General features: G+C 59.1%; 1 protein-coding gene across 3 annotated transcripts; it reads left to right on the plus strand.

The window, feature by feature from the left end:
• The first annotated feature begins 1,066 nt into the window (after positions 1-1,066).
• ATP2A3 (ATPase sarcoplasmic/endoplasmic reticulum Ca2+ transporting 3) lies at positions 1,067-25,504 on the plus strand. Of its 3 annotated transcripts, none has more exons than XM_041001743.1 (21): positions 1,067-1,367; positions 9,144-9,161; positions 9,277-9,359; positions 9,972-10,076; positions 10,250-10,388; positions 10,598-10,678; positions 10,758-10,843; positions 11,546-12,010; positions 13,348-13,436; positions 13,603-13,705; positions 14,557-14,688; positions 14,946-15,071; positions 15,879-16,097; positions 16,194-16,529; positions 17,135-17,355; positions 18,068-18,270; positions 19,097-19,182; positions 21,207-21,340; positions 21,513-21,630; positions 22,014-22,131; positions 24,318-25,504. In XM_041001743.1, exons 1-21 carry the CDS (start codon positions 1,250-1,252, stop codon positions 24,332-24,334), a joined length of 2,997 nt encoding a protein of 998 aa, XP_040857677.1. In that variant the 5' UTR covers positions 1,067-1,249; the 3' UTR covers positions 24,335-25,504. The 3 variants fall into 3 exon arrangements, with proteins under 3 accessions (XP_040857677.1, XP_040857676.1, XP_040857678.1); XM_041001742.1 differs by lacking the exon at positions 24,318-25,504 and adding an exon at positions 22,368-22,468 and having other exon boundaries at positions 1,103-1,367; positions 22,014-22,124; XM_041001744.1 differs by lacking the exons at positions 1,067-1,367; positions 9,144-9,161; positions 9,277-9,359 and having other exon boundaries at positions 9,978-10,076; positions 10,186-10,388.

Consider the following 25,504-nt stretch of genomic DNA (forward strand, 5'->3'; position numbering starts at 1 on the left):
GGAGCCCCAGCCACAAACCCAACATTCCTCCCACCTAGGCTGGGGGGGACCCAGCATGGGTGTCCTACCCCAGGCAGCCAGTCCTAGGACAGCAGGCCCTGGAAAGCCTGGACTTGGAGGCCCGCGGGAGGGGTCGGTGTGTCATTGGTGGGGTGCAGCTGTGGTTATCTGGGAAAGTTTGCTGATGGCAGTCACTGGGGGAATTGGGGCTTGCACCACCATCTGTGCGGGCTTCAGCCTGGCACCCACGGTCCTCTCAGGCCTCAGGGATCACCTAAGACACAGCAGAAGTCCGCTTCCGTGGAGGACTCAGGCTGCGGGGGACGGGGGTGACTACAAGGCTCCCTTCCTGCGAGGGGCGGGGAAGCACCCCAGAGCGGCCCGAGCTCAGGTCCACGCAGGCCAAGGAGCCCCTGCGATCCGCCCTGCTGGCTGGGCTTGGGGCCGCTTTGGACTGGGGGGCCTGGGGTGGAGAATCGTACCCCGCCCCCAGGCGCAGCCACACTTCCTGCCGGGGTGGCCTTGCGCGATGGAGGTGACAGCTAGGCTGTCTTGTCTTTCTCACGCGGGCTCACTGTCAAATGTTCTGTGGTGACAGAAACCACGGCTCAGGCTGAGTTCCTGTCATAACGCAAGCGCGAGCAGCAAGCGGGCAATAAGTCGCCGGCAGGTGTCCCTCGAAGGCCCACTTAGTCCTAGGTTTGTGGGTTCTCTGCAGACCCAAGGGGCCCGCCAGCAGAACTGAAGATGAGAAGTGGGACGCCCCACTTGGGCAAGCTCTATTTTGCAACAACCCTCTCAGGGGACCCAGGAGAAATCGCAGGCAGCGGGCGCAGAGCACCTCCAGCTCTCGGCATTTCGGGCGCCTCATCCCACCCCGCTCCGGCTCTGCGGATGTACCCTCAGCTCCTCCCCCACAGGCGACCTCAGTTCCCCCTTCTGTACAATGGGTGGACGGCCCAGGCTGCGCGCCCCGGGACGCTGCGTGGGCGGGGCGGCGGCGGGCTCCGAGGGCGGCCGGAAGAGGTGTGAGTGCGAGGGCGGGCCCCGTGCCGCCCCGCCCCGGGGAGGGAGCCCGGGGCGCAGCATCCTGGCGCCCGCTTCGGCCGCAGCCGCCACTGCCGTCGGGGAAGGTCCCAGCGCGGACATGGCCTTGCGCGGCGCCCGCCCGGGCCCGAGCACCTCGCGCCCCGTGCTGTAGCCCCGGCGAAGAGGCGGCCTCGACGGCTCAGACGGCCGGCCGGGCGGCATGGAGGCAGCGCACCTGCTCCCGGCCGCCGACGTGCTGCGCCACTTCTCGGTGACAGCGGAGGGCGGCCTCAGCCCGGAGCAGGTGACCAGCGCGCGGGAGCGCTATGGCCCCAACGGTGAGCGCGCGGGGCCGGGCTAAGGGAGCGGGGCTGCGTGCGCCCCCAGTCCCAGTTTCCCACCCCCTGCCCCGCTCCCAGCCCTCCCGCGGGCACACAGAATAGCGAGGGCTCCGGAAATATGAGATGTTCTTGGGGCACCCCTTGGGGGCTACGCGGCCGCCTCTGCAGGGATCGGGACTGGAGCAGTGTCTTGGGAGACCAGACACCTGCCCCCAACGCCCCATCCCGGTCCCACCGCCTGCTGTACCCCTTGTCCTGTGAAGCCCGGATGCAGCCCCATTCGCGGTCAGTACTGGACCGAGAGCCGCATCCGCCTGCACCGTGCAGGTGCAGGTGCAGACGCTGAGATGGGTGTGAGGACAGCCTGCCCGCGGGCCCCTGGAGTGTCCTTGGGGGGGGGGGCTCAATAAAACTCCCTTCAAGAAGGTGCAGCTTGTCAGCTTCCACCCCCATCCCCCAGGTCTTCCTCTTTCTGCCGACTCAAGCGGATGTGGCTGGCGGGAGCCGGTGGGGGCTTTGAACTTCTGGGGCCGAGACCTACCTTTCCTGGGGCAGCCGAGGCCTCAGGGAGCTGGCATAGGCGACTTCCCTGGTGGGGTGGCCTGGGGCAGCGCCTGCCCATCTCTACATGGGGACTGGATGGAACACCACTTCCTCCTTTCTTTCTAGAGGGGTGGGACTCTCCCTGGAGTCCCTGAAGAGTAGGGGCACAGACGGGAGGTCTCCGATCCGGTCCCTTCTAGATATGACCTGCCACTTCCTCAGGTCCTTCTGGGACTTGAGAGTACCTCACTCTTTGGGGGGTTCCCTACCAGCCAGAGGGAGAGAGACTGTGGTGTGGGTATCCCGCCTGCTCAAGACTGGCTGGGAAATTACCAAGAACTGTCAGACAAGGAGCTGAGGGTTTTGTATTGGTTTATGAAAACCACCTCTTGTATAAATATTATCTTTCTGGAACAGAAATCCTTTTTCAAAAAAAAAATTAGTTGCTATATTTAGTTGGGCTGTGGGAGGAACTGGGGAGATAAATATTATTTGCTATCCCCCATAAGTGACTCGACAAGGAGGGTGCCATTTGCTGCAGGCTGGCCTGCAGAGGGGCCTGCCCCCTTCCCTTCCCTTAGGCAGGCCTCTGCCATGCCACTGGAGCTCTCTACCTTGGGATCCTGGTTCCTTGGGAAGCTGTAGATCTGGACCTATGACCTTGACCTTGCTTCTGTCCTGGGAATCACACAATTCCCCACGGGCTCTTTCCTCTGGCTGGAGGGAGGGAGGGAGGGAGACCTTCGTTGCCCTCTTGCCCAGCCCCCTGTTGCTCTGGGTGAGGGGAACAGGGGCACCCTGGGTGTCAGGTGTAGGTGTAGGCTTGGTGTGGTGTGCAATCCCCCAAAAGATGGATGTGGAAGGAAAGGGTGGGAGAGACCTTCTCTGGAGCTCCCGTGCTCCTGTGTTTCAATAAGATTTGTGTCGCAAGCTAGCCTTCACTGAGCACTTACTGTATCCCAGGCCCTGTGGTCCCCCCTTCTGTCACCATTGTCTTCATTCTCCCCGCCCCCAACAATTCTGCGGGGTAAAGACTGTTGTCATTCTCGTTTCACAGAGGCAGGAACCTGAAGCCCAAGGTCACGCAGTAAGTGGTGGAGCTGGTACAGGGTGCCCGTTCCTATGTGTCCTATCTGGCAAGAGGGTCCTAGGAAACTCTGCCAGTGCCTGGACGCTGGTGTGGGTACCCGACCGCTTCCAGCCTTGCCCCAGCCACTCCCACTACTGCCCACTGGCTGCTAATGTCCTTAGGAAGTGTTCCAAAGCTCTGGGAGCGTCAGGTGCATGGAAGAGAGCCAGGTACACTTTCCTGCCTTGGGCTCTGCCCAGCTCCAGGCTGGACCTCCGGTGTTCCCCATCCACCCCCCCCCCCAGGTGCCTATTAGGGATTTTGAGCTCTGGCTCTGCTTCTTTGTAGCTGGACAATCCTAGCCCAGCTACCTCCGCTTCTCAGTGCTGAGTGGGCCAACAACAGGACCAGATTCACAGGGCTATTTATGAGTATTTAATCAGGTCACATACCCCGCACCTGATGCTGGACCTGCCTCCTTGCCATACGCTGCGGGATGGGGTAGGCGGGGCCAGGGGACACCCCAGGGACCAGTGCCCCCACCACGGGAGTCTGTGCACCTGCATGCTGGGTCGTTAGCTCTGGAAACCACAAGGAAGTCATTTGCTTAAGTCCTGAAATTTGCAAATTCTGCCAGTGGAGGGGGGAGGACAGACGCAAGGCTGGGGTCTCACCTTCCTTCCTGCCTGGAGCAGATAGAGACCTCAGAGCTGGGGCAAGGCTGACCAGGGAGAGGACCAGGCAGAGGTCACCACCAAACACCCACTGCCCCAACCCCATGGTAGAGATGGGTCCTGGGAGACACCAGCAGGGTGATGGGTAGGAACTTCCGGTCCAGGGCAGCTGGTGAGTCCCCCTTGGCAGGGTACAGGGGTGCCCTGAGCTCAGCTTCCGGGGGTAGGGGGTGTTTATCCATCCTTCAGATTTATCAGTTTGAAGATAAATTTGCACACAGAGCAACTGGTGCCTGACTGTCCCCCAAGCACCTCCCTGGGGCTGTTTTTGGCATCTGCTTCACAGGATGCACAAAGGAGTAGTTACCCATGCTGCCAGGCCCCGCTGCCCAGGTGACAGGTATTGTTGGATAGCCCCCTCTCTCCCCCGCTGGAGCAGCGTCCCAGCTCTCCAGAAGCCTGGGCAGGATTTCTCCCTGGGGTTGGCATGCAGCTTTCTCTACTTTCACTTCCCATGGCTGCTTGGGTTGTGCGTCCACTACCACACAGGTCCCACACCTGTGAAGGACACATCACCTAGAAGGGAACCCGCCAGCTCTCCTTGGGAGTTTATAGGCATGGTGGCTCTGGCCGTACTGCCTAGTCTGTGTGTTTCCTGGCATCCTGCCAACATGGCAGCTGCATGGACATCTGAGAGACAAATGTCCCCTTCTGGCTTTAGACCTTGCATCTGTTTCCCAGTTAGCTTGAAGAGCCTTGTTTGCCTGGTGGCACTGAGCAGGCTGCTCACCTCTTTGCTAGGCAGCAACCAAGGCCAGAGGCTGGCCAAACTGGGCTCCACCCATCCCTGAAGGCTCTAGAGAGCCAGGGGGCCAGGTGGGATCTGGGGGTGGTCTCTGTGGCAGGGATGGACAGGGCTGGAACTTGCCAGGCAGGGGTTTGCACTGCCCTTCTGTGCACTGGGTATAATGGCCCAGGGCCACCAGGGTGGGAGACGTTGTCCTGATACCTTGTTTGTGGCCTTGTTTCCTGCCCCCGGGCACTCGCACAGGTGCGCTGGCTGCGGGAGTGGGGCCCGGTGGGAGGGGGCATATTGAATGGTCCCTTGCAGTATAGCTTCTATGTGCCCCTTGGTGTAACAGAGAGGGGCGCTGCATTGATCCTGGGAATGGGGAAGGATCAGTTTGCCCATGACCTTCAGAAATTCAAGGGCCTTCAGGCTTTGCTCTGTCATCCACTTCACTGACTCCTGCTGGGCAATCTAACCCATCACCCTGACCCAGGAACTGGGTCAGTCCTGCCCCAACTGAACCCCTTCACTTGCACGTACCCCGAGACAGGGCGGGCTCTGCCCATGGTGCATCCAGGCACACTGATGCTGAATAGAGCTGGCAGCAAGGCAAGTGGGTCCCTCTGAGGAGCGGGTGACCCTTTCCAAGGCCCTGTGGTGATCGCCACAGCCCAGGGCCAGCCTGTCCACTCCAGGTGAACCCCACCCAGCTGGTGCCTCTCCCTGCCTCTGAAAGTGACCATTTAATTGCTCTGTAAATTTACCTTTGAGGAAGACTTTAGTGAGTGCCCGCCTTTCCCGGCTGGAACTGACATTTAGAAACCGAAATACCAGTTTTGAGTCTTGTAGCAGGAAGGTGGTACAGGTAGGGGGAGGCACATTAGGGAAGCAGGTGGCACATGGCGCCTGGGGTGAATCCCCAGGGGCAGCAACTGTGGCCCTCACTCTCCTCCTCACTACACTAGTGAGGAGCAACTGAGTAAACAATTGCTGGGAGGGTTCCATGTGCACCCAGAGATGACTCAAGCCCTCCCCACCTTGGAGGTGCTCCAGTGGAGGGGAGAATAGGGTGGGGGATGGGAGTTTGCAAGGATGTCCTCCTGGAAGGGTGGAGTTCAGGTGAGGCGACAGGGCAGGGTTCTCTGGGCAGTGGGAATGACGCAAGCGAATGCTTGAAGGAGGAAAAACTGCAGCAAGGCAGGGAGGAGGCGACAGTCCTGGGCGTCCCATGTAGTTGACTAAGCCAGGGACAGATCCAGGAAGGCCTTGAAGGCCACACTGCGGTGCCTGTTAGGTCTTCAAGGACAGCCTAGGACGAGCTGTGCACAGGGCAGGGACAGGGTCCCTCGTGCTCACAAAGTATCCCTGGGCACCCACTGTGTGCTGGCCGCTGTTCCAGGTGGTGGAACACAGAAGTACAGTCCTGCTGTCCCGTGAGCTTCCGTCTGTCCTCAGAGCTGGCACTCACTCCCCATAGACCCTGCACTCTGTGGGCCATCTGAGGCAGGTTCCCTGCCCCCTTTCTACAGATTGGATAATGAGAGTACAGTGGCTGTAGAACCACCAAGGAAGTGAGCAGGACTTGAGCCCAAGCCCCCTGCCCTAGGTTCCTTGCTCTAAACCTCGAAGGTTCTCTGATCATACCCGTCTCCCATCTCCCCTCTGCACCCCCAGGCTCTTGCAGGTAGCCCCACATCAGGCAACAGTGGACATGACCACTGGGTCAGTGTCTGGGGACAGAACTGGGGTGGGCTAGGAAAGGAGACTGTGGAGAGATCTAGGAGGAAACGTGCCTGACCCTACCTCTGTCCCGTGCAGCCTGGCACCATGTGGCTGGCAGGGCTAGGGCATTCTTCTCACCCAGCCACCATGGCCTGTGGTACTGCTGAGGGCCTAGTACCACTGTCTGTCTAGGGACTGGCTGAGGTTCTCAAGGGGCCATCAGCATCTCCCAGCCCTGGCTGACCTCCTTCTGTGTCCCTATGACTGATTCACATTGGGGACAGAATTGGGTCCCATGGGGGGGTGGTGTTCTTGGCAGCCTGACATGTTGTCAGAACCCTAGACCTAAGTAAGCCAGGTCTTGTACCCCTCCCCCATACACACAAAGACCACTCACTGGGGCCATGGCCAAGGAATGGGCTGGCTGATGGGATGAGGAAAATGCCAGGTGTTATTGGGGGAACCTGGCTAGATGAGGAGGAACCGGGGTATGGAAAGCAGGACAGCCTAGGAGGCAGGGCAGAAGGCAAGAGGCAGGCTATATCTGCTGCTGCTGTACTGCTGTGCAGCTGTGAAAGCTGTGAAGCTGCTGTGCAGCCTCAGACCGCCGCTTTGAGCTCCTGGTGTCTGCTCTGTGTGGTAGGAATGGTGAGAGATGCCTCATCCCAGGTGGGCCCAGGGTCTTCCCATTTCTGTAAGGCCCTGGACCACAGTCTGCTGGGGCAGCCAGGACTCTCTGTGTTCCCTACCCTGGGACTTGGTCAGCAAAGCAGAGAGCACCTATGGATTCCGTGCAGAAGGTCAGAGAGCCCCAGTTCTACTTTTGCTGTCTGTAAGGCAGCTGCCAGCCTTGCACAGCTGGTTATGCTTAAAGGGATGAAAAAGGGCCAGGCAGTGGGTGCAGAGGTTAGGATGTCCCACATCCTAGTGCCTGGTTCAAGTCATGGCTCCACTCCCGATCATGGCTTCCTGCTGATGCGCATCCTGGGAGGCAGCGAGTGATAGCTTGGGTGCTTGGGTTCCTGCTGGCCATGGGTGATTGAGTTTATGGCTCCTGGCTTCATCCTGGCTGCTGTGGGCGTTTAGGAGAGTGAGCCAGTGGACTTGAGCTCTCTGTCTAATAAAAAGCCAAAGCTGTCTGAGTGGTCACAGTTCCAGATGATTCTTTAAAGACTAATAAAGAATAAAGAAAGGCAGATGGTAGCCAAGTCAGGGAGGAAGCTGTTTCCCAGCTGTGTTCCGGGTGCTCGGAGCCACCTGTGGCTGGCGGCCACCGTATAAGAGTCACTACATAGCATTCTGCTGGGCAGTGGCCTGCACTGAAATCTCCAATGGCAGACCAACAAACAGCCAGCCCTCTCAGATGGGCTGTGGGGGTGTCTGGAGCACAAGTTTGTTATGTGTCCACAAGCTGGGGACAACCAGAGATGTCTGGGAAAACTCATGGTGACATCAGGAAAACTCATGGTGACATCATAGAGTGGGTCTTGGGTCCGTGTGGGTCAGGGGCACACAGACAGGTAGATAGGGGCAGGGGGACCTGGAGCTAGTGGCAGGCATCCCGCCCCAGGCCTTACCCTGTTCAGAAGAATGGCCTACAGAACAGGAGGGCGAGGGGCCACCTGGTGACAGAGGACAGGGTCAGACTGACAATAGGTGGGACTCAGGTAAGACTTAGAGACAGTCTCTGCCCTTGGCCAGGGACCCTGACAAGGTGAGGGCATTTGGGAATACTCCTGGGAAGCAGCCTGGCACGCTGTGCCCCTGGCACTGCCCTGGGCTCAGGCAGGGGCATGGCTGCGATGACCTGAGAAGGACTCTGCTCCATTGCAGAATTGGCCCAGATATCAGGCCTGGCCCTCCCCGCCCCCCGCCTTTCCTGTTCACTTCAGCTAAATAGATCAGAAGGAAAAAGTCTGTTTGATTTTAATCTCAATGCAGGACACTGGAGATTACATTTTCCACGGAAAATATCAGCTGTTGCCTAAAATAGGACTTTGGAGAAAATGCTAGAAAGTGTATTTTTAGGTTACGTGCCTCCCTCCGGACCCCTGCTGTCCAGAGGCTGCTAGATAATCTCGGTCATTCAGCTGCCAGGTGCAGACCCTGCACCTGCCAGGCAGGTGATCTGGGAAAGGGCTCCCATAGGAGCGGATGCTGGCAAACCAAAAACTGGGTGAGGTGGGGTGTGGGGGGACAGAGGCCAGGTCTCACACCTGGCAGGAGCCAGGGACTCCTACTCTGCCTCCTCCTAGGCTGTTGGGGTGATTGGGAAACTTCAGGTGTTCAAGACAGCCAGTTGCACCTGGTAAAGGTGCATCAGGAAATGCAGGAGACAAAAGAGAAATCTGCGCACAAACTAAGACAGGTGTTCTTTGCCTGTAGGGAAGCTGTGCTCAGGAGGGAGAGAGGAGACTGGGCAGGGGGAGGCAGTGCTGACTGTGCAGGGGGAGGCAGTGCTGACTGGGCAGGGGGAGTCCCTGGGCAAGGAGGGACTTAGAGGACTGAGCGCTCTGCACACCTGGTCCCAGTGATCTCAGTGGGCTAGTGTGGCAGAGATCAGGTAAGCCAAGGGAGTCAGCCAACGTTCTTGACAAGGGTCTCCCCTGCCCCGGAAGGGGGAAGAACTGAACAAGGCTGAGCAAGAGGGGAGCCAGGATCCCCCCCACCTCAAGCCTGCATTCTCTGTTGAGGCCTTAGCTTCACCTGGTGGTGGAGGGGGTGCTGTATTGGAGAGGAAGGTCTCTGGCCTTGGGCCATGTGAACTAAGCCATGGAGATGGTCCTCAAATGTAGGAGTGCAGGGTGGAGGCAGCTGGAGGTCTAGAGTGGGGAGGAGAGGGCATGGCCAGAGAGCGGCTCTGGGTGGGCATGGTGGGGGAGGGGCGTAGGCGCCCCAAGGGCCCACTGCTTGCTGCTGCTCGGTAACCCACCTGTCTCTTTTCCCTGGTTCCTACTGCTGCCTGGTTCCTGCAGAGCTCCCAACTGAGGAAGGTGAGGCCTGGGCCCCACACGGTCACCTTGGCTTTCCCTCACAGGGGCCAGGCCATCTGGCCATGGGAGGGTGGAAGGGTCCAGGGCTGGCCTCACATGCCGCTGCTGTTCACAGGGAAGTCCCTGTGGGCACTGGTGCTGGAGCAATTTGAGGACCTGCTGGTGCGCATCCTGCTGCTGGCCGCCCTGGTCTCCTTCGTAAGTGGGGTTCTGCCGTGCCGGGTGGCCCGCCTGGACAGCCATCCCCACGGCTGGGCTTGGAGGCCCACAGGGCTCTCCTCCATTCAGCCTGCTTCTGGCCTCCGCAAGAAGTCCCCCTGCCCAGTTCTGACTGCAGCTGTTCTGGCCTGAGCCCCCAGCCCTACCCTTTCCTCTAAACTTAAGTGCTTGTCTACCTCCTCCAGCCCATTGTCCACCTGGCCATCAGCAGGGGCTGGTTTCAACATCCCAGCCTGACCTGCCCCTTCCTTGTCCCAGGATCTCTCCATCCTCCCCACAGCTGGGGCTGGGGCTGGAGCTGGTCTCCACTTCTCAGCCTGGACTCAGGGTCTGTGGTCAGACAATGCTGCCCTGACCCGGACATCCCAAACAAGATTAAGTGTCAGCATCCCTTGTGAAAAACCTGGATTTCTGGTCTCTGGCTCAAAAAATCTGGGGTGGGCCTGAGAATTATGTTTTTAACACATTCCCAGGTGCTGCTGTGGGCTGGGGGGCCAAGGAAGATTAGCCCTCTCCCAGCCCACAGCCTCCCGACCCAGGACGGGAACAAGCCCATAGTGTGACCTGACTCCCCTGGCTCTGCCCCCACAGGTCCTGGCCTGTTTCGAGGAGGGTGAGGAGACTACAACAGCCTTTGTGGAGCCCCTGGTCATCATGCTGATCCTTGTGGCCAATGCAATCGTGGGCGTGTGGCAGGTGGCTGGGGCACATAAGGGTGGGACCCAGTCCTGGGGTGGGGGAGGTCCTCTTAGCCAGCAGGTGTACCCTTCACCTGGAGGTTCCCTCATCTCTTCCCTGCCTCTAGCTCCCTTGCAGGGGGCGGTTTGCAGTGGGCAGCAGGGGCATACGGCTGCTGCCTCATTCCACAGGAGCGCAATGCTGAGAGCGCCATTGAGGCCCTGAAGGAGTATGAGCCCGAGATGGGCAAGGTGCTGCGGGCCGACCGCAAGGGTGTACAGAGGATCCGTGCTCGCGACATTGTGCCTGGGGACGTGGTGGAAGTGGCTGGTAGGCTGGGGCCACCTCCTACCACCCCTCTTCTAGCACCTCTAGACTTAGGGTGGGGGAAGGTGGGAGAAAGGGTGCAGGACTCACTGCCTAGGCTGCCTCCAGCCTGGCCGTGGTTTCTGATGGGGGCAGGGAGAGGGGGATGCTGCTGGCTTCCCTGGGGGAGGTGGCCAAAGCCACTCCCATTTGAGCCCTTCTGCTCACTGCAGTGGGAGACAAAGTGCCGGCTGACCTCCGCCTCATCGAGATCAAATCCACCACACTGCGTGTAGATCAGTCCATCCTGACCGGTGAGATCTGGAGGCCAGGGCAGGGCAGGGGTGGGGCTGGAGAACAGGTATGGCCTCTCACATCTCCTTCCACTGCCAGGGGAATCCGTGTCCGTGACCAAGCACACGGATGCCATTGCAGACCCCAGAGCTGTGAACCAGGACAAGAAGAACATGCTGTTTTCTGTAAGTCCTTGGGGTCTGGGGCCCCAGGCTGAGGCAGTGAGGGTAGAAGCAACAGTGTTAGAGTACAGTAGTCAGCGTCCTTCCAGGGAGCAGCCACCTCTTTGCAGGCAGACCTTGGACTGGCTGTTCCAGCTTGGAAGGGAAGCTCACAGGCCAGCAGCTGGCACCTAGAATCTCAAAGGAGGAAGGATGGGTAGTCCGGTTGACCACAGGTCACTTCCTTCATTGGCCTGCACGCAGGGAGCCAGAGCTGTGTGCCCAAGGCAGGAGCGAGGCTGGGCTGCCAGCAGCACACACCTTTATGCCACCTTGTCTACAGCACAAGGATGCCTCTTTAAACTCAGCCCTGGGCCTCTGTTGGACCATTTTATAGAAGAGAATGTGGAAGCACAAGGTTGCCCATGCTTCATACCAGGGCTTGGAATGGATGCACTGGGGCAGAGGGTTTCTGGATTGTTCTTTGTATACATATGTACTGGGAAGCCCATGCTGTACTAGCTGATTTGTCAGGTGTCAGCCCCAGTGCAGGGTGCTGGCTGCAGTCCCTGCTTTCCACAGCTGAGTGACCCATTCAGTACTAACCTAGATGGCGAGAAAGAGAGCCCAGCAAGGAGTGGGCACCCAACTCTGGCCCAAAGGAGTCAGAGGCCCTGGGCCCTGCCTGGCATTGAACAGCCCTCCCCTTGTCTCTCCTCTGGCCAGGGTACCAACATTGCATCTGGCAAGGCAGTGGGTGTGGCTGTGGCCACAGGGCTGCACACGGAGCTGGGCAAGATCCGGAGCCAGATGGCATCAGTGGACCCTGAGCGGACACCACTGCAGCGCAAGCTGGACGAGTTCGGGCGGCAGCTGTCGCGCGCCATCTCCCTCATCTGCGTGGCTGTATGGGTCATCAACATTGGCCACTTTGCCGACCCGGCCCACGGTGGCTCCTGGCTCCGTGGCGCCATCTACTACTTCAAAATCGCTGTGGCCTTGGCTGTGGCTGCCATCCCTGAGGGCCTCCCAGCCGTCATCACCACATGCCTAGCACTGGGCACGCGGCGCATGGCACGCAAGAATGCCATCGTGCGGAGCCTGCCGTCTGTGGAGACCCTGGGCTGCACCTCAGTCATCTGCTCTGACAAGACGGGCACCCTTACCACCAATCAAATGTCCGTCTGCCGGGTGAGTGTTGCAGCCTTCCTGGGGGCGCCACCACCACTATGTGACACTGGCCAGGCCAGCCCCTACCCTGACCTTTCCAGTGATGGAGTAAGGGGAGGAGGGAACCCAGGGGCTGTATCCCCCTGGTAGCAGAACTGCTGACTGGCAGACAGCACCTGGCTAGGCACGTGACACCAGGTGATCCTCAGTCTCCCCATCTGATGTTTGGGCATGCAAACCCTATCGGGGAACTGTCAGAGATGCAGCAGAGTCGAGCACGGCCTGCAGGGCCTGGACCCAGGCCTGCTCCTGCTCCTGCTCCTGCTCCCTCATGACCTTGCTGTCCATGTCTGTCACCCGATACACCGGCTCCAGTGACCCGGGAAGGGCTAGGGCAGGAATTATTTATCTCCTGGAACTTGACCCCCACCTCCCAGACCCACAGTCCACAGGCTCCAAGAATTCCAGCTGGGCCCCCAGAAGGCTCCTGCTGAAGCTGACCCAACATGGGATGGGGGCAGGGAGGTGGTGAAGGCGTGAATTAACCTTTCTTACCACCTCTGACCACTGCCGACCACCACCACTTGGAGCCCCGACTCAGATTCAGGCCTCCAAGAAGCCCGTAAAAGGCTGTTGTGGGATGGGGATCACCAGCCAGCTGTATGGTCCTGTGGCTGCTGGCTGGCTACCATCCCTTAAGGCTTTAGCATAAGATACCTAGGCTGAAAGGTGTGGGAAGCACAGGGTCAGGAGATTGCAGAGGCCTCACCTGCCGGGCAGTGGGTAGTGCCTGCTGGAAGACTGGCCCCAGGAGCAGGGGTGGAATGGGAGCAGGGGGCCTTCATGTGGCACCTTGCAGGTGCCGGACTAGCTGGCCACTGGCTGAGCAGCTGGTGAAGTCCCCTCAGCAGAGCCAGCAGACAAGGAATGGGCAGTCCTGGGGGGGCTGCAGGAGGGACACCTGGGCTGGAGGGGACAGAGCTGTGGAGGTGTCCTCATCTCCAAGGGAAACCAGGGGCTGCTGGATTCAGATCTCACCTCCTCAAAGGCTTGGCCTGGGGTGACACAGGCAGTGGGCAAGGACCCAGCCTTCCTGGCCAGTTTCACATCCCTCAAGCTGCACCCAGGAGTATTGAGGACGTGGCCATCCTCTCTAAGGAGTCCAGGACAAACTGACAGCCTAAGCTGGACATACCTGAGGAAGCAGACCCCCACCTGGACACCTCGTTCTTGACCTCCCCGGTCAGGGAAGGGAGCCAGCAGGACCCCCACACTGGGACCAGGCATAGTGCCAGCCGGCTAGCCCCGGCAGGGGAGGCGGCCAGGCCTCCCCCGAGCAGCCCTTTGTTCCCCCGCAGATGTTCGTAGTAGCCGAGGCTGACGCAGGCTCCTGCCGTCTGCATGAATTCACCATCTCCGGTACCACGTATACTCCCGAAGGCGAAGTGTGAGTGTGGGTCGAGCCGGTGGGCAAGGCTCCCCGGAAGGCGTGGCCAGGTGGGGGCGTGGCCAGGTGGGAGCGTGTCCAGGGTCTGTGGGCGTGGCCTAAAGGCTGGACGCCCCCCTGCCCTGGGTGGGGCCACGACTGCTGTGCTGACCGGGAGCTTCCGCAGGCGGCAGGGGGCGCTGCCAGTGCGCTGTGGCCAATTCGACGGACTGGTGGAGCTCGCCACCATCTGCGCGCTGTGCAACGACTCGGCGCTGGACTATAACGAGGTGCGTGCACGCTGCCTGCGCCCTGCCCTCCTTGTCGTCTGGCCTCTGTGACAGACCCTACTCCCTGTGCCCCAGAGCTCCGCTTGGGAGTGTCACACCACAGGAGCTGGGCTGCCCTCGCATGCTCACCCTGACTCAGAAGCATGCCCCTGGGGGTTCTTGGGCTGTGCCACTTGCAGCCTAAGGCGAAGTCCTTAGTCAGCTCCGCTGCCAAGCTGAGGGCAGTAACAGGCCCCTCAGGGGAGAGACTTGATGAAGTTTTCATTGATGGCAGGAGACTTGAGCTAGGGAGCCCCAGGCAGCTGTTGTGCCCAGTGAGATCTTGGCTGAGCCCTGGCCAGGGACTCAGGGTGGAAGAGAGAAGGCATGGGTCAGAGAAGAATGTATAAGCCAGAAATCTCCAGATTTTGTGGCAGTTTGGATGAAAGAGAGAGAGAGGTGGTCCTGGCTGGGGATATCACTGTAAGGCAAGCAGGAGAGGAGGGGGTGGCCTGAGCCGGGGAGATCCATGGGCAGTGTTTGGCAGGTGGGCTTGGAGCTCAGGAGTTGGCTATCACTCATCTAGCTGCTGGCAATTATGAACAGGTGGCATGATGCGGGAATGGGGGCGGGGGCTCAGGGAGAGAAGGTAGGAGGGTAGGAGGAACAGAGCCCACGCCCTAGGGGGCGAGGCTGGTGAAGGAGGCAGAGGGGAGCAGGTGTGTGGTTGTGACCATCACTGCCAGGTGCCACCCAACCCCAGGCCCTTGCAGAGAAGACATGGGAACTGTGTGGAGTGCTGGAGCGAAGAGGGAGGAGTGGGGAGTTAGAGGGTGGGGGGTCACCTGCCCTCAGCTCCTGGGTGCTGTCAGGCCAAGGGCGTGTACGAGAAGGTGGGAGAGGCCACGGAGACAGCCCTGACCTGCCTGGTGGAGAAGATGAACGTATTCGACACAGACCTGCAGGGCTTGTCCCGTGTGGAGCGAGCCGGCGCCTGCAACGCGGTGAGCAGGGTGGCGCTAGGGTTGGCTGGAGCTGGGAGAGAGGGAGGAGAAGGCCTGGGGGGCCTCCTGGAGGAGGGAGGACTGTGGCTGCTGGATGAGCCATGGAAGAGGGAGGTTCTGAGTGTGGGCCAGGACCTGCCAGAGACATGGTATAGGCCTTGAATGCCAGGGTCGGGAGCCAGAGGTGCCATTCCGTGGAGAGCCAGAGGGTCTGGCCTTGGCCCTGGCACCCTGACCTGTGTGGGCGGCTCCTGCAGGTCATCAAACAGCTGATGCGGAAGGAGTTCACCCTCGAGTTCTCTCGAGACCGGAAGTCCATGTCCGTGTACTGCACACCCACCCGGACCGACCCCAAGGCCCAGGGCAGCAAGATGTTTGTGAAGGTGGGTGCCTGCCTGTCTGTTCTTTGAGTGGGTAATATACAGTCACAGCTTCAGAGCCAGGAGCTAGGATAGTCAGGGTGCTGTGCAAGCCTGGGGGCTAGATCCTGGCATGGAGATGGAGCAAGGCCCCCATGCCTGGCTACAGTCCCCACATGACCATGAAGTCACCCTGTTGGAGTGTTGGAGCAGGGCTGGGTGGTCTCAGAAGCCCTCTCTGCCTCTGCCTGGTGGTGGTCCCCAGCCTGGGTGCATCTGTGTTGGAAACTGAGTCCTACAGAGGGAGAGGTGCCAGTTCTTGTCACCGCCGCTGCTTCCGAGCAGGAAGTGCAAATCCCTCAGTGGGTTCTGAATTGGGAGCTCTGTTGGGGAGGGACAGGCCATTGACAGGGCGAGGTCTAAGACAAGATCCTTCTAGGCTGCTTTGTGGCACCCTAGAGACCTTGTCCCCTGGCCACAGCTCTGCAGCTCTATTTCCCATCTCCCTGCCGCTTAAGCCACCACAGCTCTGGGATCAAGGGAGGACACCCCCACTCCAACCCCCACCTTGTACCTTCACAGACTTTCATAGCTGCGGGCTAGGGAGATGAGATACTGCCAGGCGAAGGTGGAAGGACTCTGAGCCCCTCTTCACTCTTAGGGTTACTCATAGGGGTGGCCCACCTGGTTCCCACATGAGCTTTCCAGAATGGATTCTGCTTTGCTATGTGCGCCCAGGGGTGCTCTGTTCCTGGGGCCTTGGTCTCAGCTGGGCAGGAGGGAGAGAAGGGGGATCCCACTGGCCTACCCTCGCCCTCTCCCACTCTGCAGGGGGCTCCTGAGAGCGTGATTGAGCGCTGCAGCTCAGTCCGGGTTGGGAGTCGTGCTGTACCCTTGGGTGCTACTGTCCGGGAGCAGATCCTAGCCAAGATCCGTGATTGGGGCTCGGGCTCTGACACACTGCGCTGCCTGGCGCTGGCCACCCGGGACATGCCCCCGAAGAAGGAGGACATGCAACTGGACGACAGCAGCAAGTTTGCCCAGTATGAGGTGGGTGCTGGGCTTTTGGCAACCATGGTAGCCGATCGGGAAGGGTACAGGTCAGGGACATGCTCAGGCCCCTGCCCGCTCTCCCGTCCCCTGCAGACAGATCTGACCTTCGTGGGCTGCGTGGGCATGTTGGACCCGCCACGTCCGGAGGTGGCTGCCTGTATCGCACGCTGCCGTCGGGCGGGCATCCGCGTGGTCATGATCACAGGAGACAACAAAGGCACGGCCGTGGCCATTTGCCGCCGGCTCGGCATCTTTGAGGACTCAGAGGATGTGGTGGGCAAGGCCTACACGGGCCGCGAATTCGACGACCTCAGCCTGGAGCAACAGCGCCAGGCCTGCCGCACAGCACGCTGCTTCGCCCGCGTGGAGCCTGCACACAAGTCCCGCATTGTGGAGAATCTGCAGTCCTTTAATGAGGTCACCGCCATGGTGAGGCTGTGCTGGTGCTGTGTGGTAACTGGGGCCTCATTCTTTATTAGTTTGAAAAGGTAAAATGCCAGGGAAAGAGGGAGAGAAAAGAGCTCTCCCATCCACCGGTTCACTCCCACGAAGGATCACAGCAGCTGAGGTTGACGACAGGGGCCCACAGGCGCCTCCTGAGTCTCCCAGTGAGTTATAGGAACTCAAGCTCTAGGACCTTTGCCTGCTGCTTCCCAGATGCACTAGCGAGCAAATGGGAAGCAGAGAAGTCAGGACCCAAACTGGCACTCCAAAATGCGGTATGGTGGCTGCAGACGCCTGCAGAACCTGCCACGCCCCTGTGCTCTCAGCTCTCTGATTGATCATGAGTGCAATCTTGACCCAGACCTTTACCTGGGTACCAGCCTTCCTCCTGACCCTAACACCTGCCCAACCCTCAGTCATGGCCTCGCCTTTGTCCCTCAATGGACCTCAACCTTGTCCTTCACTTCAGTTTTCCCTTCTTTTTTGCCCTTACCCCTCCCACTTCATTGGGGATGGACTGAGTTGAGGGGTGATAGGGAGGTAGAAGGGATGTTTTCTCAGGTGTGACCCCAGTCTGCCCTGGCCCATAGACGGGCGATGGCGTGAACGACGCACCAGCCCTGAAGAAGGCGGAGATTGGCATCGCCATGGGCTCGGGCACCGCCGTGGCCAAGTCAGCCGCTGAGATGGTGCTATCCGATGACAACTTTGCCTCGATCGTGGCCGCGGTGGAGGAAGGCCGTGCCATCTACAGCAACATGAAGCAGTTCATCCGCTACCTCATCTCCTCCAACGTGGGCGAGGTGGTCTGGTGAGGCGCCATGTCCCTAAAACAAGGGGTGGAGGGAACGCCTCTTCTGAGAGGGGGGCCTACCTTATCCCTCCCAATAGAGGCCCTGAGGACCTATGGATCGGGGTGTCCTCTCTCACCCCACATCCAGACCCTGTTTCCCACTTCCACATTCATCGTAGACCCAAACTAACAGTGATGTGTGTGTGTGTGTGTGCACACACAGCATGCGCCTGAGACATACATGTCCACCTGTTGATGTATGCATGCCTTTGGGCATGAGTGCAAACAGTGTGTCCCAGCCTATAAGGGTGTGCATACTTGTTCTCACACAGGAGCTGCTGGTGGGGACAGGGAGCACAGGTTTCCTGGACACGTGTGAGTGGAGTGGCTCTGCACGATGGACATGTGTGCACGTGCTTGATTGTGCTTGTCGGGCCGCATGGTATATGCTTGTGTTTTACAGGTGTTTGATGCTTGAGCATGCGCTGTGTGAATGTGTGTGTGTGTGTGTGTGGTGTACCTAGCTCCTGCCAGGCCTAAAAAGCAGACATATCCAGAGTACAGAGCTGGGACTGGACCAGGCAGAGTTGGCCAGGTGTGAGGCAGTACCATGTTCACATGGGAAGGGTGGTGGGCTGCTGCAAGGAGAGAGGGTGTGAGCAGGCGCTGGGCCTTCTATGCGGCACAGGCTGGGCCTGCTGGGAGCTAGAGCACACGCCTCTGGTTCCAGCATCTTCCTCACGGCAATTCTGGGCCTGCCCGAAGCCCTGATCCCCGTGCAGCTGCTCTGGGTGAACCTGGTGACTGATGGGCTCCCTGCCACGGCCCTGGGCTTCAACCCGCCGGACCTGGACATCATGGAGAAGCTGCCCCGGAATCCCCACGAGGCCCTCATCAGCGGCTGGCTCTTATTCCGATACCTGGCCATTGGAGGTGAGCAGGACCCCCGCCGGGCCTCCCGGAGCTTTCTGGATGGGTTCCTGAAGGCTTCCTAAGGGCCTTGTTAGGCCTGCCAGTGGTGGGTGGTAGGACTCCACCTTCTTTGGTTTATGCACACTGTAGGTTCATGGCACTGAGAATACTCAGCACACCCCAGGCATGACTGGACATAGGCCTCACCTGTGTCACCGGTCTGTCTTGACTGTGTCTCATCACTGGTCTTAGACAGACGTTCTGTGGGAGGCAGAACGGCTGCTGCAGCTCCAGCCCTCATAATCGCCTCATTATAACTTTAACTGAGCCTTCCACTGGTTCACTGCTCAGATGGCCACAATGGCTAGAGCTGGACCATTCCAAAGCCAGGAGCTTCTTCTGATTCTCCCTCCTAGGTGTAGGGGCCCAAGCACTTGGGCAGTCCTCCACTATCTTCCCAGATACATTAGAAGGGAGCTAGATGGGAAGTGGAGCAGCTGGGACTTGAACCAGTACCCATAAGGGATGGTGCTACAAATAGAGGCTTAGCCTACTAGGCCAACAGAGCTTTTTACCATGGTAATTGTCTGAAGCCTCAAGTGGTAGTTTTCATTGGTCGACGTTAGGGCGTGTGCTAAGTTCTCCCAGCCAACGAGGGTGTGGCAGATGCTGTTTGCCCCTCTGGGACCATCTCTGGCAGTGAAGGTAGAGGTCAGCCAGCTGCTTGGCTCAGAGGAGGGCGAAGGTGGTTCCCTGATGGAAATTCAAGGGGCTGTTAGGATGGAAACATCGATGAAGCAGAGCCACAGCTGTCCGCTGAAGGCCGCTCTCCTTCCCCTCCTTGCAGTGTACGTGGGCTTGGCCACGGTGGCTGCCGCCACCTGGTGGTTCGTGTATGACGCCGAGGGACCTCAGGTCACCTTCTACCAGCTGGTGAGCAAGTGGTGGCTGGAGCCGGCACCATGGGGGCTGGACCCGAGGTTCAGGCAGGTGGGCAGTACAGTTCCAGGGGAGGGGGCCCTGCCTACACAGACATTCCTGGAAAATGGCATTCAGAGTCTATTTTGCTACAAAAAGTTTTCTGAAGTCTCTACATGAAATTCTTGGAAGTCTTGAAAAATTTGTGGAAAATCAGTACCATTAAAATTTACAGATTATTATTTTTTTTTTTGAGAGAGAGAGAAATCCCATCTGCTAGTTCCGTCACCAAAGCCCACCCTGGCTAAGGTAGGGTAGGATGGTTGGGGCTGGAGCTGGGAGCCAAGAGCTTAATCAAGCAAGGTCTTGCTTGTGAGTGGGTAGGGAGCCAGTTCCTTGAGCCGTCACCTGCTGTCCCCCAGGGAGTGCACTTTCAGGAACCAGTGCTGGAAATTGAATCCAGAAACTCAGAGTTCGTGGGATGCAAGTGTCTTAATGACATGGCTAAACACCCACAAGCATTTCATTTAGTTCCATTTCCCACAAAGCTCTGGAAGTTTGCTCATATAGAAGCATCCAATGCTAAGGAGCCGGGCTCAGAAATCACTAGAAAACTAGAGAGGGGCCCAAAATCCCAAGCCAGAGAGGAGACCCATTCCCTCTCCTGTTTATGTTTATACATATCTCACCTACTTTGGACACAAGAGACCCCAGCCCCAGGGCACCTAGAGCAAGAGGTGTATATGTGGCAGATAAACGCTCACTGGTGAACTCAGAAAGTCTCAGTAAGGCAGGAAGTGTAAGACAAGAACTACAGGTCCTTGGAGACCCCTTGTGATCTTGTGGATATGCAGAAGGCTCTAAGCACGCATGTGTGTATGCCCGCTTTGTGTTTGCACCACGCTGTGTGTGTACCTGCCTTGTGTGTGCCTAAGGGAGGGGCGCCCCTGGCTGTAGGCTTTGCTGCTTTAGGCACCCATGGGCATAGAGCCTTGTTCAAAGTTTAGGACACGTACTGTGCTCCGTGACCAGCTCTGAATAAAAATAGGTACTCTTGTCCCAGATGCTGGAGCTCAGTTTGTGGAGGAGGACAACTCTTCTTGTTGATCTAAAACAGAGACCATTCCCTGCCTCTGTTGAAGTAAGATATCTAGCCAGGCCACATGAAAGAGCGAGGGAAGGCACACACAGGGCCCCGCTTGCGTCTCTGCATTGTGGGAAAGCAGGCTCCATGGTCACCATCTGGCTCAGCAGCCAGCCAATCTCCGAGGATTCCAGGCATGGCACGCATCCCAGTTTCTAAGCTTCAGCTTCTGACACCTCTGTGCTCAGCATCCATCCCCAAGACCGGTTAGCGGGGAGGACACTCCCCCTGGTCCCCACGATGTCCAGGAGAACAGCACAGGAGTCCTCCCTCCTGCCTGCCTGCAGCACGATCTCTGACCACATCAGGTGCTGGGGGCAAAGTCCATACCAGAGGCAGTGGGGTCCCAGGGCTGAGGGCCACTTCCTGGAAGCGCCTTTTGTCCCCTATGCAAAGGCCCTATGTTCAGCCTGCGCCTGGTGACTCAGACCATGCCGCAGGCGTGGCAGAGCTGGCATTCAGCAGCAGAAAGGAAGTAAGGCGTGAGTGGCATCTTACTTAGTAACAGGGCATGTGTGGCCTCCTACTGCTGCACCACAGAGTAGATTCCCTTCTGGCTGATGTGCCCGGGCATGGCCTTGTTCAGTGGCCTCAGCCCTAATCACTGCCACTCCTGGACCACAGACACCTAGAGGCCCCCACCTGATGCACCCCCAGAGAACAGCCCAGAGCTCCCCACCCTCCACCGCCACCTGGTGCTTACTGTGTGTGTTCTGACCCCTGTAATCCAGAATAGTCGCCCTTCTGTGCACCTGCTTCTCCCAGACCCAGGGCAGCTCTCTGGTCTCCTTTTTGGTGGGGGGGGGCACCCCTCCCAGGACTTTGTCTTCCCGCTTAGCAGCTGTTTCCCTGACTGCTGTTCTCCCTGCCCCCCAACAATGGCTTCTTGGTTCAGAGGCACTTCCTCAAGTGCTCCGAGGACAACCCACTCTTCGCCGGCATTGACTGTGAAGTCTTCGAGTCTCGCTTCCCCACCACCATGGCCCTGTCTGTGCTCGTGACCATTGAAATGTGCAACGCCCTCAACAGGTGGGCTGCATAGGGGCGTGGAGCTGGGGCTCAGGGATGGGGTGTGAGCATCAGCAGGGCCCGAAATTGGGCCAGGATTGAGTGCCAAGGTAAAGAAAGGGGGTTCAACCCCACCTAGGAAAGGCTCCGTCCCCCAGCACTAGCTGAGCTGAGCACCCCCTGCCCTTGGCAGTGTCTCGGAGAACCAGTCCCTGCTGCGGATGCCGCCCTGGCTGAACCCATGGCTGCTGGCGGCTGTGGCCATGTCCATGGCCCTGCACTTCCTCATCCTGCTTGTGCCGCCTCTGCCTGTGAGTTGCCCCACCCTGCTTCCCACTCCTCCAGTGCTCGGGGTGACAAGAACCAAGTGAACATCATGGACTTGGGCCAGTTGTGGGACCTCCGTGCAGGATGGGGCAGCAGCACAGGGGAAGGGTCCACACCCTTGGGAGTCCCCAGGCATGAGGGATAGAGGTGGTCACTGTCCCAAGGCTAGAATGGGAAGAAAGATGGCACTGTCTTCCAGATCAGGCTCCCCTTCCCCGTGGTGCAGCCGGGTTGTGGTGCCATGGGTGTGGGCAGCAGAGGGCAGAGATAGAGGGACTGTGGGGGCCACCTGGGTGGGACAGGTGGATGACTGAGGCCGTACAAATCTCCAACCGTGGTCTCCCCTGCCCACCCACCTGCACGCCAGCTCATCTTCCAGGTGACCCCGCTGAGTGGACGCCAGTGGGTGGTGGTGCTGCAGATCTCTCTGCCTGTCATCCTCCTAGATGAGGCCCTCAAGTACCTGTCCCGGGACCATGTGGACGGTGAGTGGGCTACCCAGACCCTCCTGCCTCCCACCTGTGCTGCTCCTAGCCCTCCCTGTGTGCTGGGACACCTAAAGGGCCTCTGGACCTTGTACTAGCCAGGGCAGGGGAGAGGGCAGAGGGGGTCACAAAGCTGCCAGCAAGGGGCACCGTCAGTTGCCTCCCTGCTGTCACTCACCACTGCCTGTGCATGACCAGGATGTGTGGCCTTGGCCTCTGACCCTGCTATGCACTAGGCCTGTTTCCACACTGGTGTCCTTGGGACAGTATCAGGCCCATAGGCAGCCACTGGCCACCCCCCAGACTCCTGAGTGCACTGGGTCGGCCACCGTGGTACTGCCTTGTGGGTGGGTGCAAGCAGAGACTCTCTGTGTCAGAGCTCACAGCTCTAGTTCCATGTTCACCCGGGACCAGAAGTTGGAATGGCAGGAGTGAACCCAGGAGGGCAGAGTGAGAGGAGCAGGCCAGGGCAAGGGTCAGTCAGTGGAGTCTTGATGGGCAGGGCCGAACCTGCCCTGAGCAATGCAGGGACATTGTGGTTCTCATCCTCAGAGTGCTAGGAGGGTAGGGTGAGCTGTGTGGACCCCGAGGGTCTGAGCAGAAGGGAAGGCCATATGCAGGGGGCCTGAGCTGGGCCACAGAGGCCTACCCAGGGGCAGCTGGGCCTTTGGGGTTCACCTCTGACAGGAATGTGTGCCAGCCCCAGGGGAGGGGAGGAAGCAGGCTATAAATAAATCACATGCCTGTCATTCCATTGGGGCCGTGGCCATCAATCGGTCCTCACCCCCAGGCCAGCTGGTCCTGCTGGGCATTGCAAATATTTCCTCTTAAAAAGGGCCCAGATGAGTTGGTCTCCTCTCTTTGGAAGAGCTGGCTGTCCACTCCATACCCATTTCGTGGGCTCCTTCAGGGATGAATCATGGCCCCCTGGAGCCTGTGTTCAGGGGACATTGGATAAGCCATTCTGGCTCCTGCATGTTTCAGGTGCCCGATGGGGCAGGGGAAGCAGAGGAGGGAAGGGTCTTCATCCAGGTCCCAGCGTGGGGCCAACCTTGTGACCAGGGAAGCCAGGTCCCCTGAGGGACAGGGACAGCTTGGGAGACCTTTTTGTCTTCTCCAGCGGACGTCCCTAGTGGCCACAAGAATTCAGTCCTTTTTCTAAAGAAAACTTGAAAGAAACTAACCCCTCACCGCACCCGCCATGGCTGACATTTCAGGGTAATAGTGGAGTCACAATGGTGGCAAGTTCATAGGCCCAATGGGAAGAGGACAGGCCAGTTAGAAAAGTTGAGAAGGAGCAGGTTAGAGATGTTTTCTAGAAGATTCTGGGTGACAGCACAGGTGTGCTAAGCTGAACCTGAATCTGAGGGGCAGAGCACTGCTAGTGAACCTGGTGAATGTGCGCATGGAGAGGCCCAGGAGCTGGCATGGGCCCCATATGCCAGGCAGAGGGCCACGGGGACCCACCAAAGGAGGAGTAAGCGTGGGAGGCCTGTGGCCACCATGGAGGACAGACAGGTGGGTCAGACCCCAAACATGGAGGCTGGCCATCTATGGAGCTGAGCCATGCAGGTTCACCCAGGTCTGACCACAGTGAGCTAGCTGCTCACAGGCGATGTCCCTGCTGCCCTCTCCTTCTCTGCCATTGTCCTGGGTGACCATGCAGCCCCTGCTGAAAGGGCCATGCCCAGCCACCATAGGGGCTGCGGACCCCACGGGACATGCAGGGAGGTTGCCCGTGGCCACAGGCACAATTTGGGACGATGAGGCCCCAGAGAGTGTGTTCGCTGCTCTGGCCGGTGCAGCCGTCCCTGGGGCCTCCTAAAGCAGCCTAGGCGGCAAGAGAAGGGACCCTTTGTGTTCCCAAGCCAGCTCGGTGGCCTTTTAGGGAAGTTTGGCCAAGGCCTGATGCCTGTGACTCCCTGTGATTTATGAGAGGTGTGTGCTAGGGGAGTCGCAGGCACAGGGATGGTCCCAAGGGGTTGGGGGCGCCTCTTGTCGCCACCTCCTGGCTCTGCCCAGGTGTGGCTGAGCAGCTGTCAGGCCAGGCTTGTCAGCTGGGTCCTAGGGAGGTATGGAGGGCTGCCAAGCAGGCTGAGCAGACAGAAGGATGGAGGAGGCACCCTGGGTATGTGTGTTCACACCCACATCTTCACATGCCCTCTCTCGGCTCTTTCTTCCAAAAGACAAGAACCGGAAGTGAGTGCTGGGAGTGGAGTGGAGTCTGCGGTGCGTGCCTCCGACGGATGGACGGGGCCCAAGCCTTCGTCCCCACCCACTGCCAGCCCTGCCCTTCCCCACCCCACATGTCCATGCACCTGTGAGATGGACACACAACAGGCCTGAGGCCAGAACAGCCACTCCCTGACCTGTCTTGGGGTCTGTGTCCCCACTGCCAGGTGCCTCTGGGGAGCTGTGTCATTCCCAGCTGTGTACAGTCCCCACCTCAAGTTACAAAGGGGCTGCCAAGAAGCCAGTGTCCCCACCCCCCACCCTGGAGTCCACAGAGCACATCCTGAAGCCTGGGCATTTCCTTGGTGACTGAAGCCTCTGACCTGTCCCTTGGGCCTGGGCCGGGGACAAGGACATCCTCTCCACACCGCCCAGCCTGCTTTCCCCAAGTCTGCCAGCCTGTTTCTGTGTGCACAGGCCCCAGGGGCTGCTGAAGATTGTGTGGGAGGGGCTGGGCGGGGACCCCTGCCTCACCTCTGCCTACTGCCTGTACCCAGGTTTCCTGTCCTGGGCACCAGGTGCTAGGACTGTGTGTCTGCTGGGCAGAAGTGGGGTCTGCAACCCATACCCTTAGTGCCTGAGATCCACACACACCGGTGCCCAACCCCTGTGCCCTCTGCTTGCGCAGCTGGGGGCCTCTGAGTCTCCCAGACTCCACGCTGTTGGCCCATCCTCCTCCTCCCCCTGCCTGCCCCCATGAACTGAGAGGTTGTTTCCTAGGATGGCTGGCTTCTGTGGGAAGCATATCAGATGGTAGGGAGATGACGCGTGTGTGGGCAGAATTGTTCTCTTAGCTCAGCTTCTGCTCCTTTGACAAAAAAAAAAAAAAAAAAAAAACAGCTCGGCGTAGCTGCAGCAAGTTTCTGATGGTGCGTGTGTATCCACCCCAGAGTGCACACAGGAGATTGTTTGATATGTCAGTCAAGACACCCAGTCTGTTCTGTAGGGACGCACCCTTTGGTCTGCAGTTAGCGGGGCTGCACATCCTGAGACCTCTCCTGGCCCAGCTCCCTTCCCTCATACAGATTCCAAGGAGTGGAGGCGTTGGGAGTAGCAGAGGCCATGAGGTGGGTCTCTGCAGGACCCTGCAGTCCCCTGGCCTACCGTGTGGTGGAGCAATAAAGATTGTGTGCCTGGGGCA

This window comes from Ochotona curzoniae, unplaced genomic scaffold (assembly GCF_017591425.1).
Source record: "Ochotona curzoniae isolate NIBS_2020 unplaced genomic scaffold, NIBS_Ocur_1.0 scaffold_2453, whole genome shotgun sequence".
Taxonomy (NCBI): Eukaryota; Metazoa; Chordata; class Mammalia; order Lagomorpha; family Ochotonidae; genus Ochotona; species Ochotona curzoniae.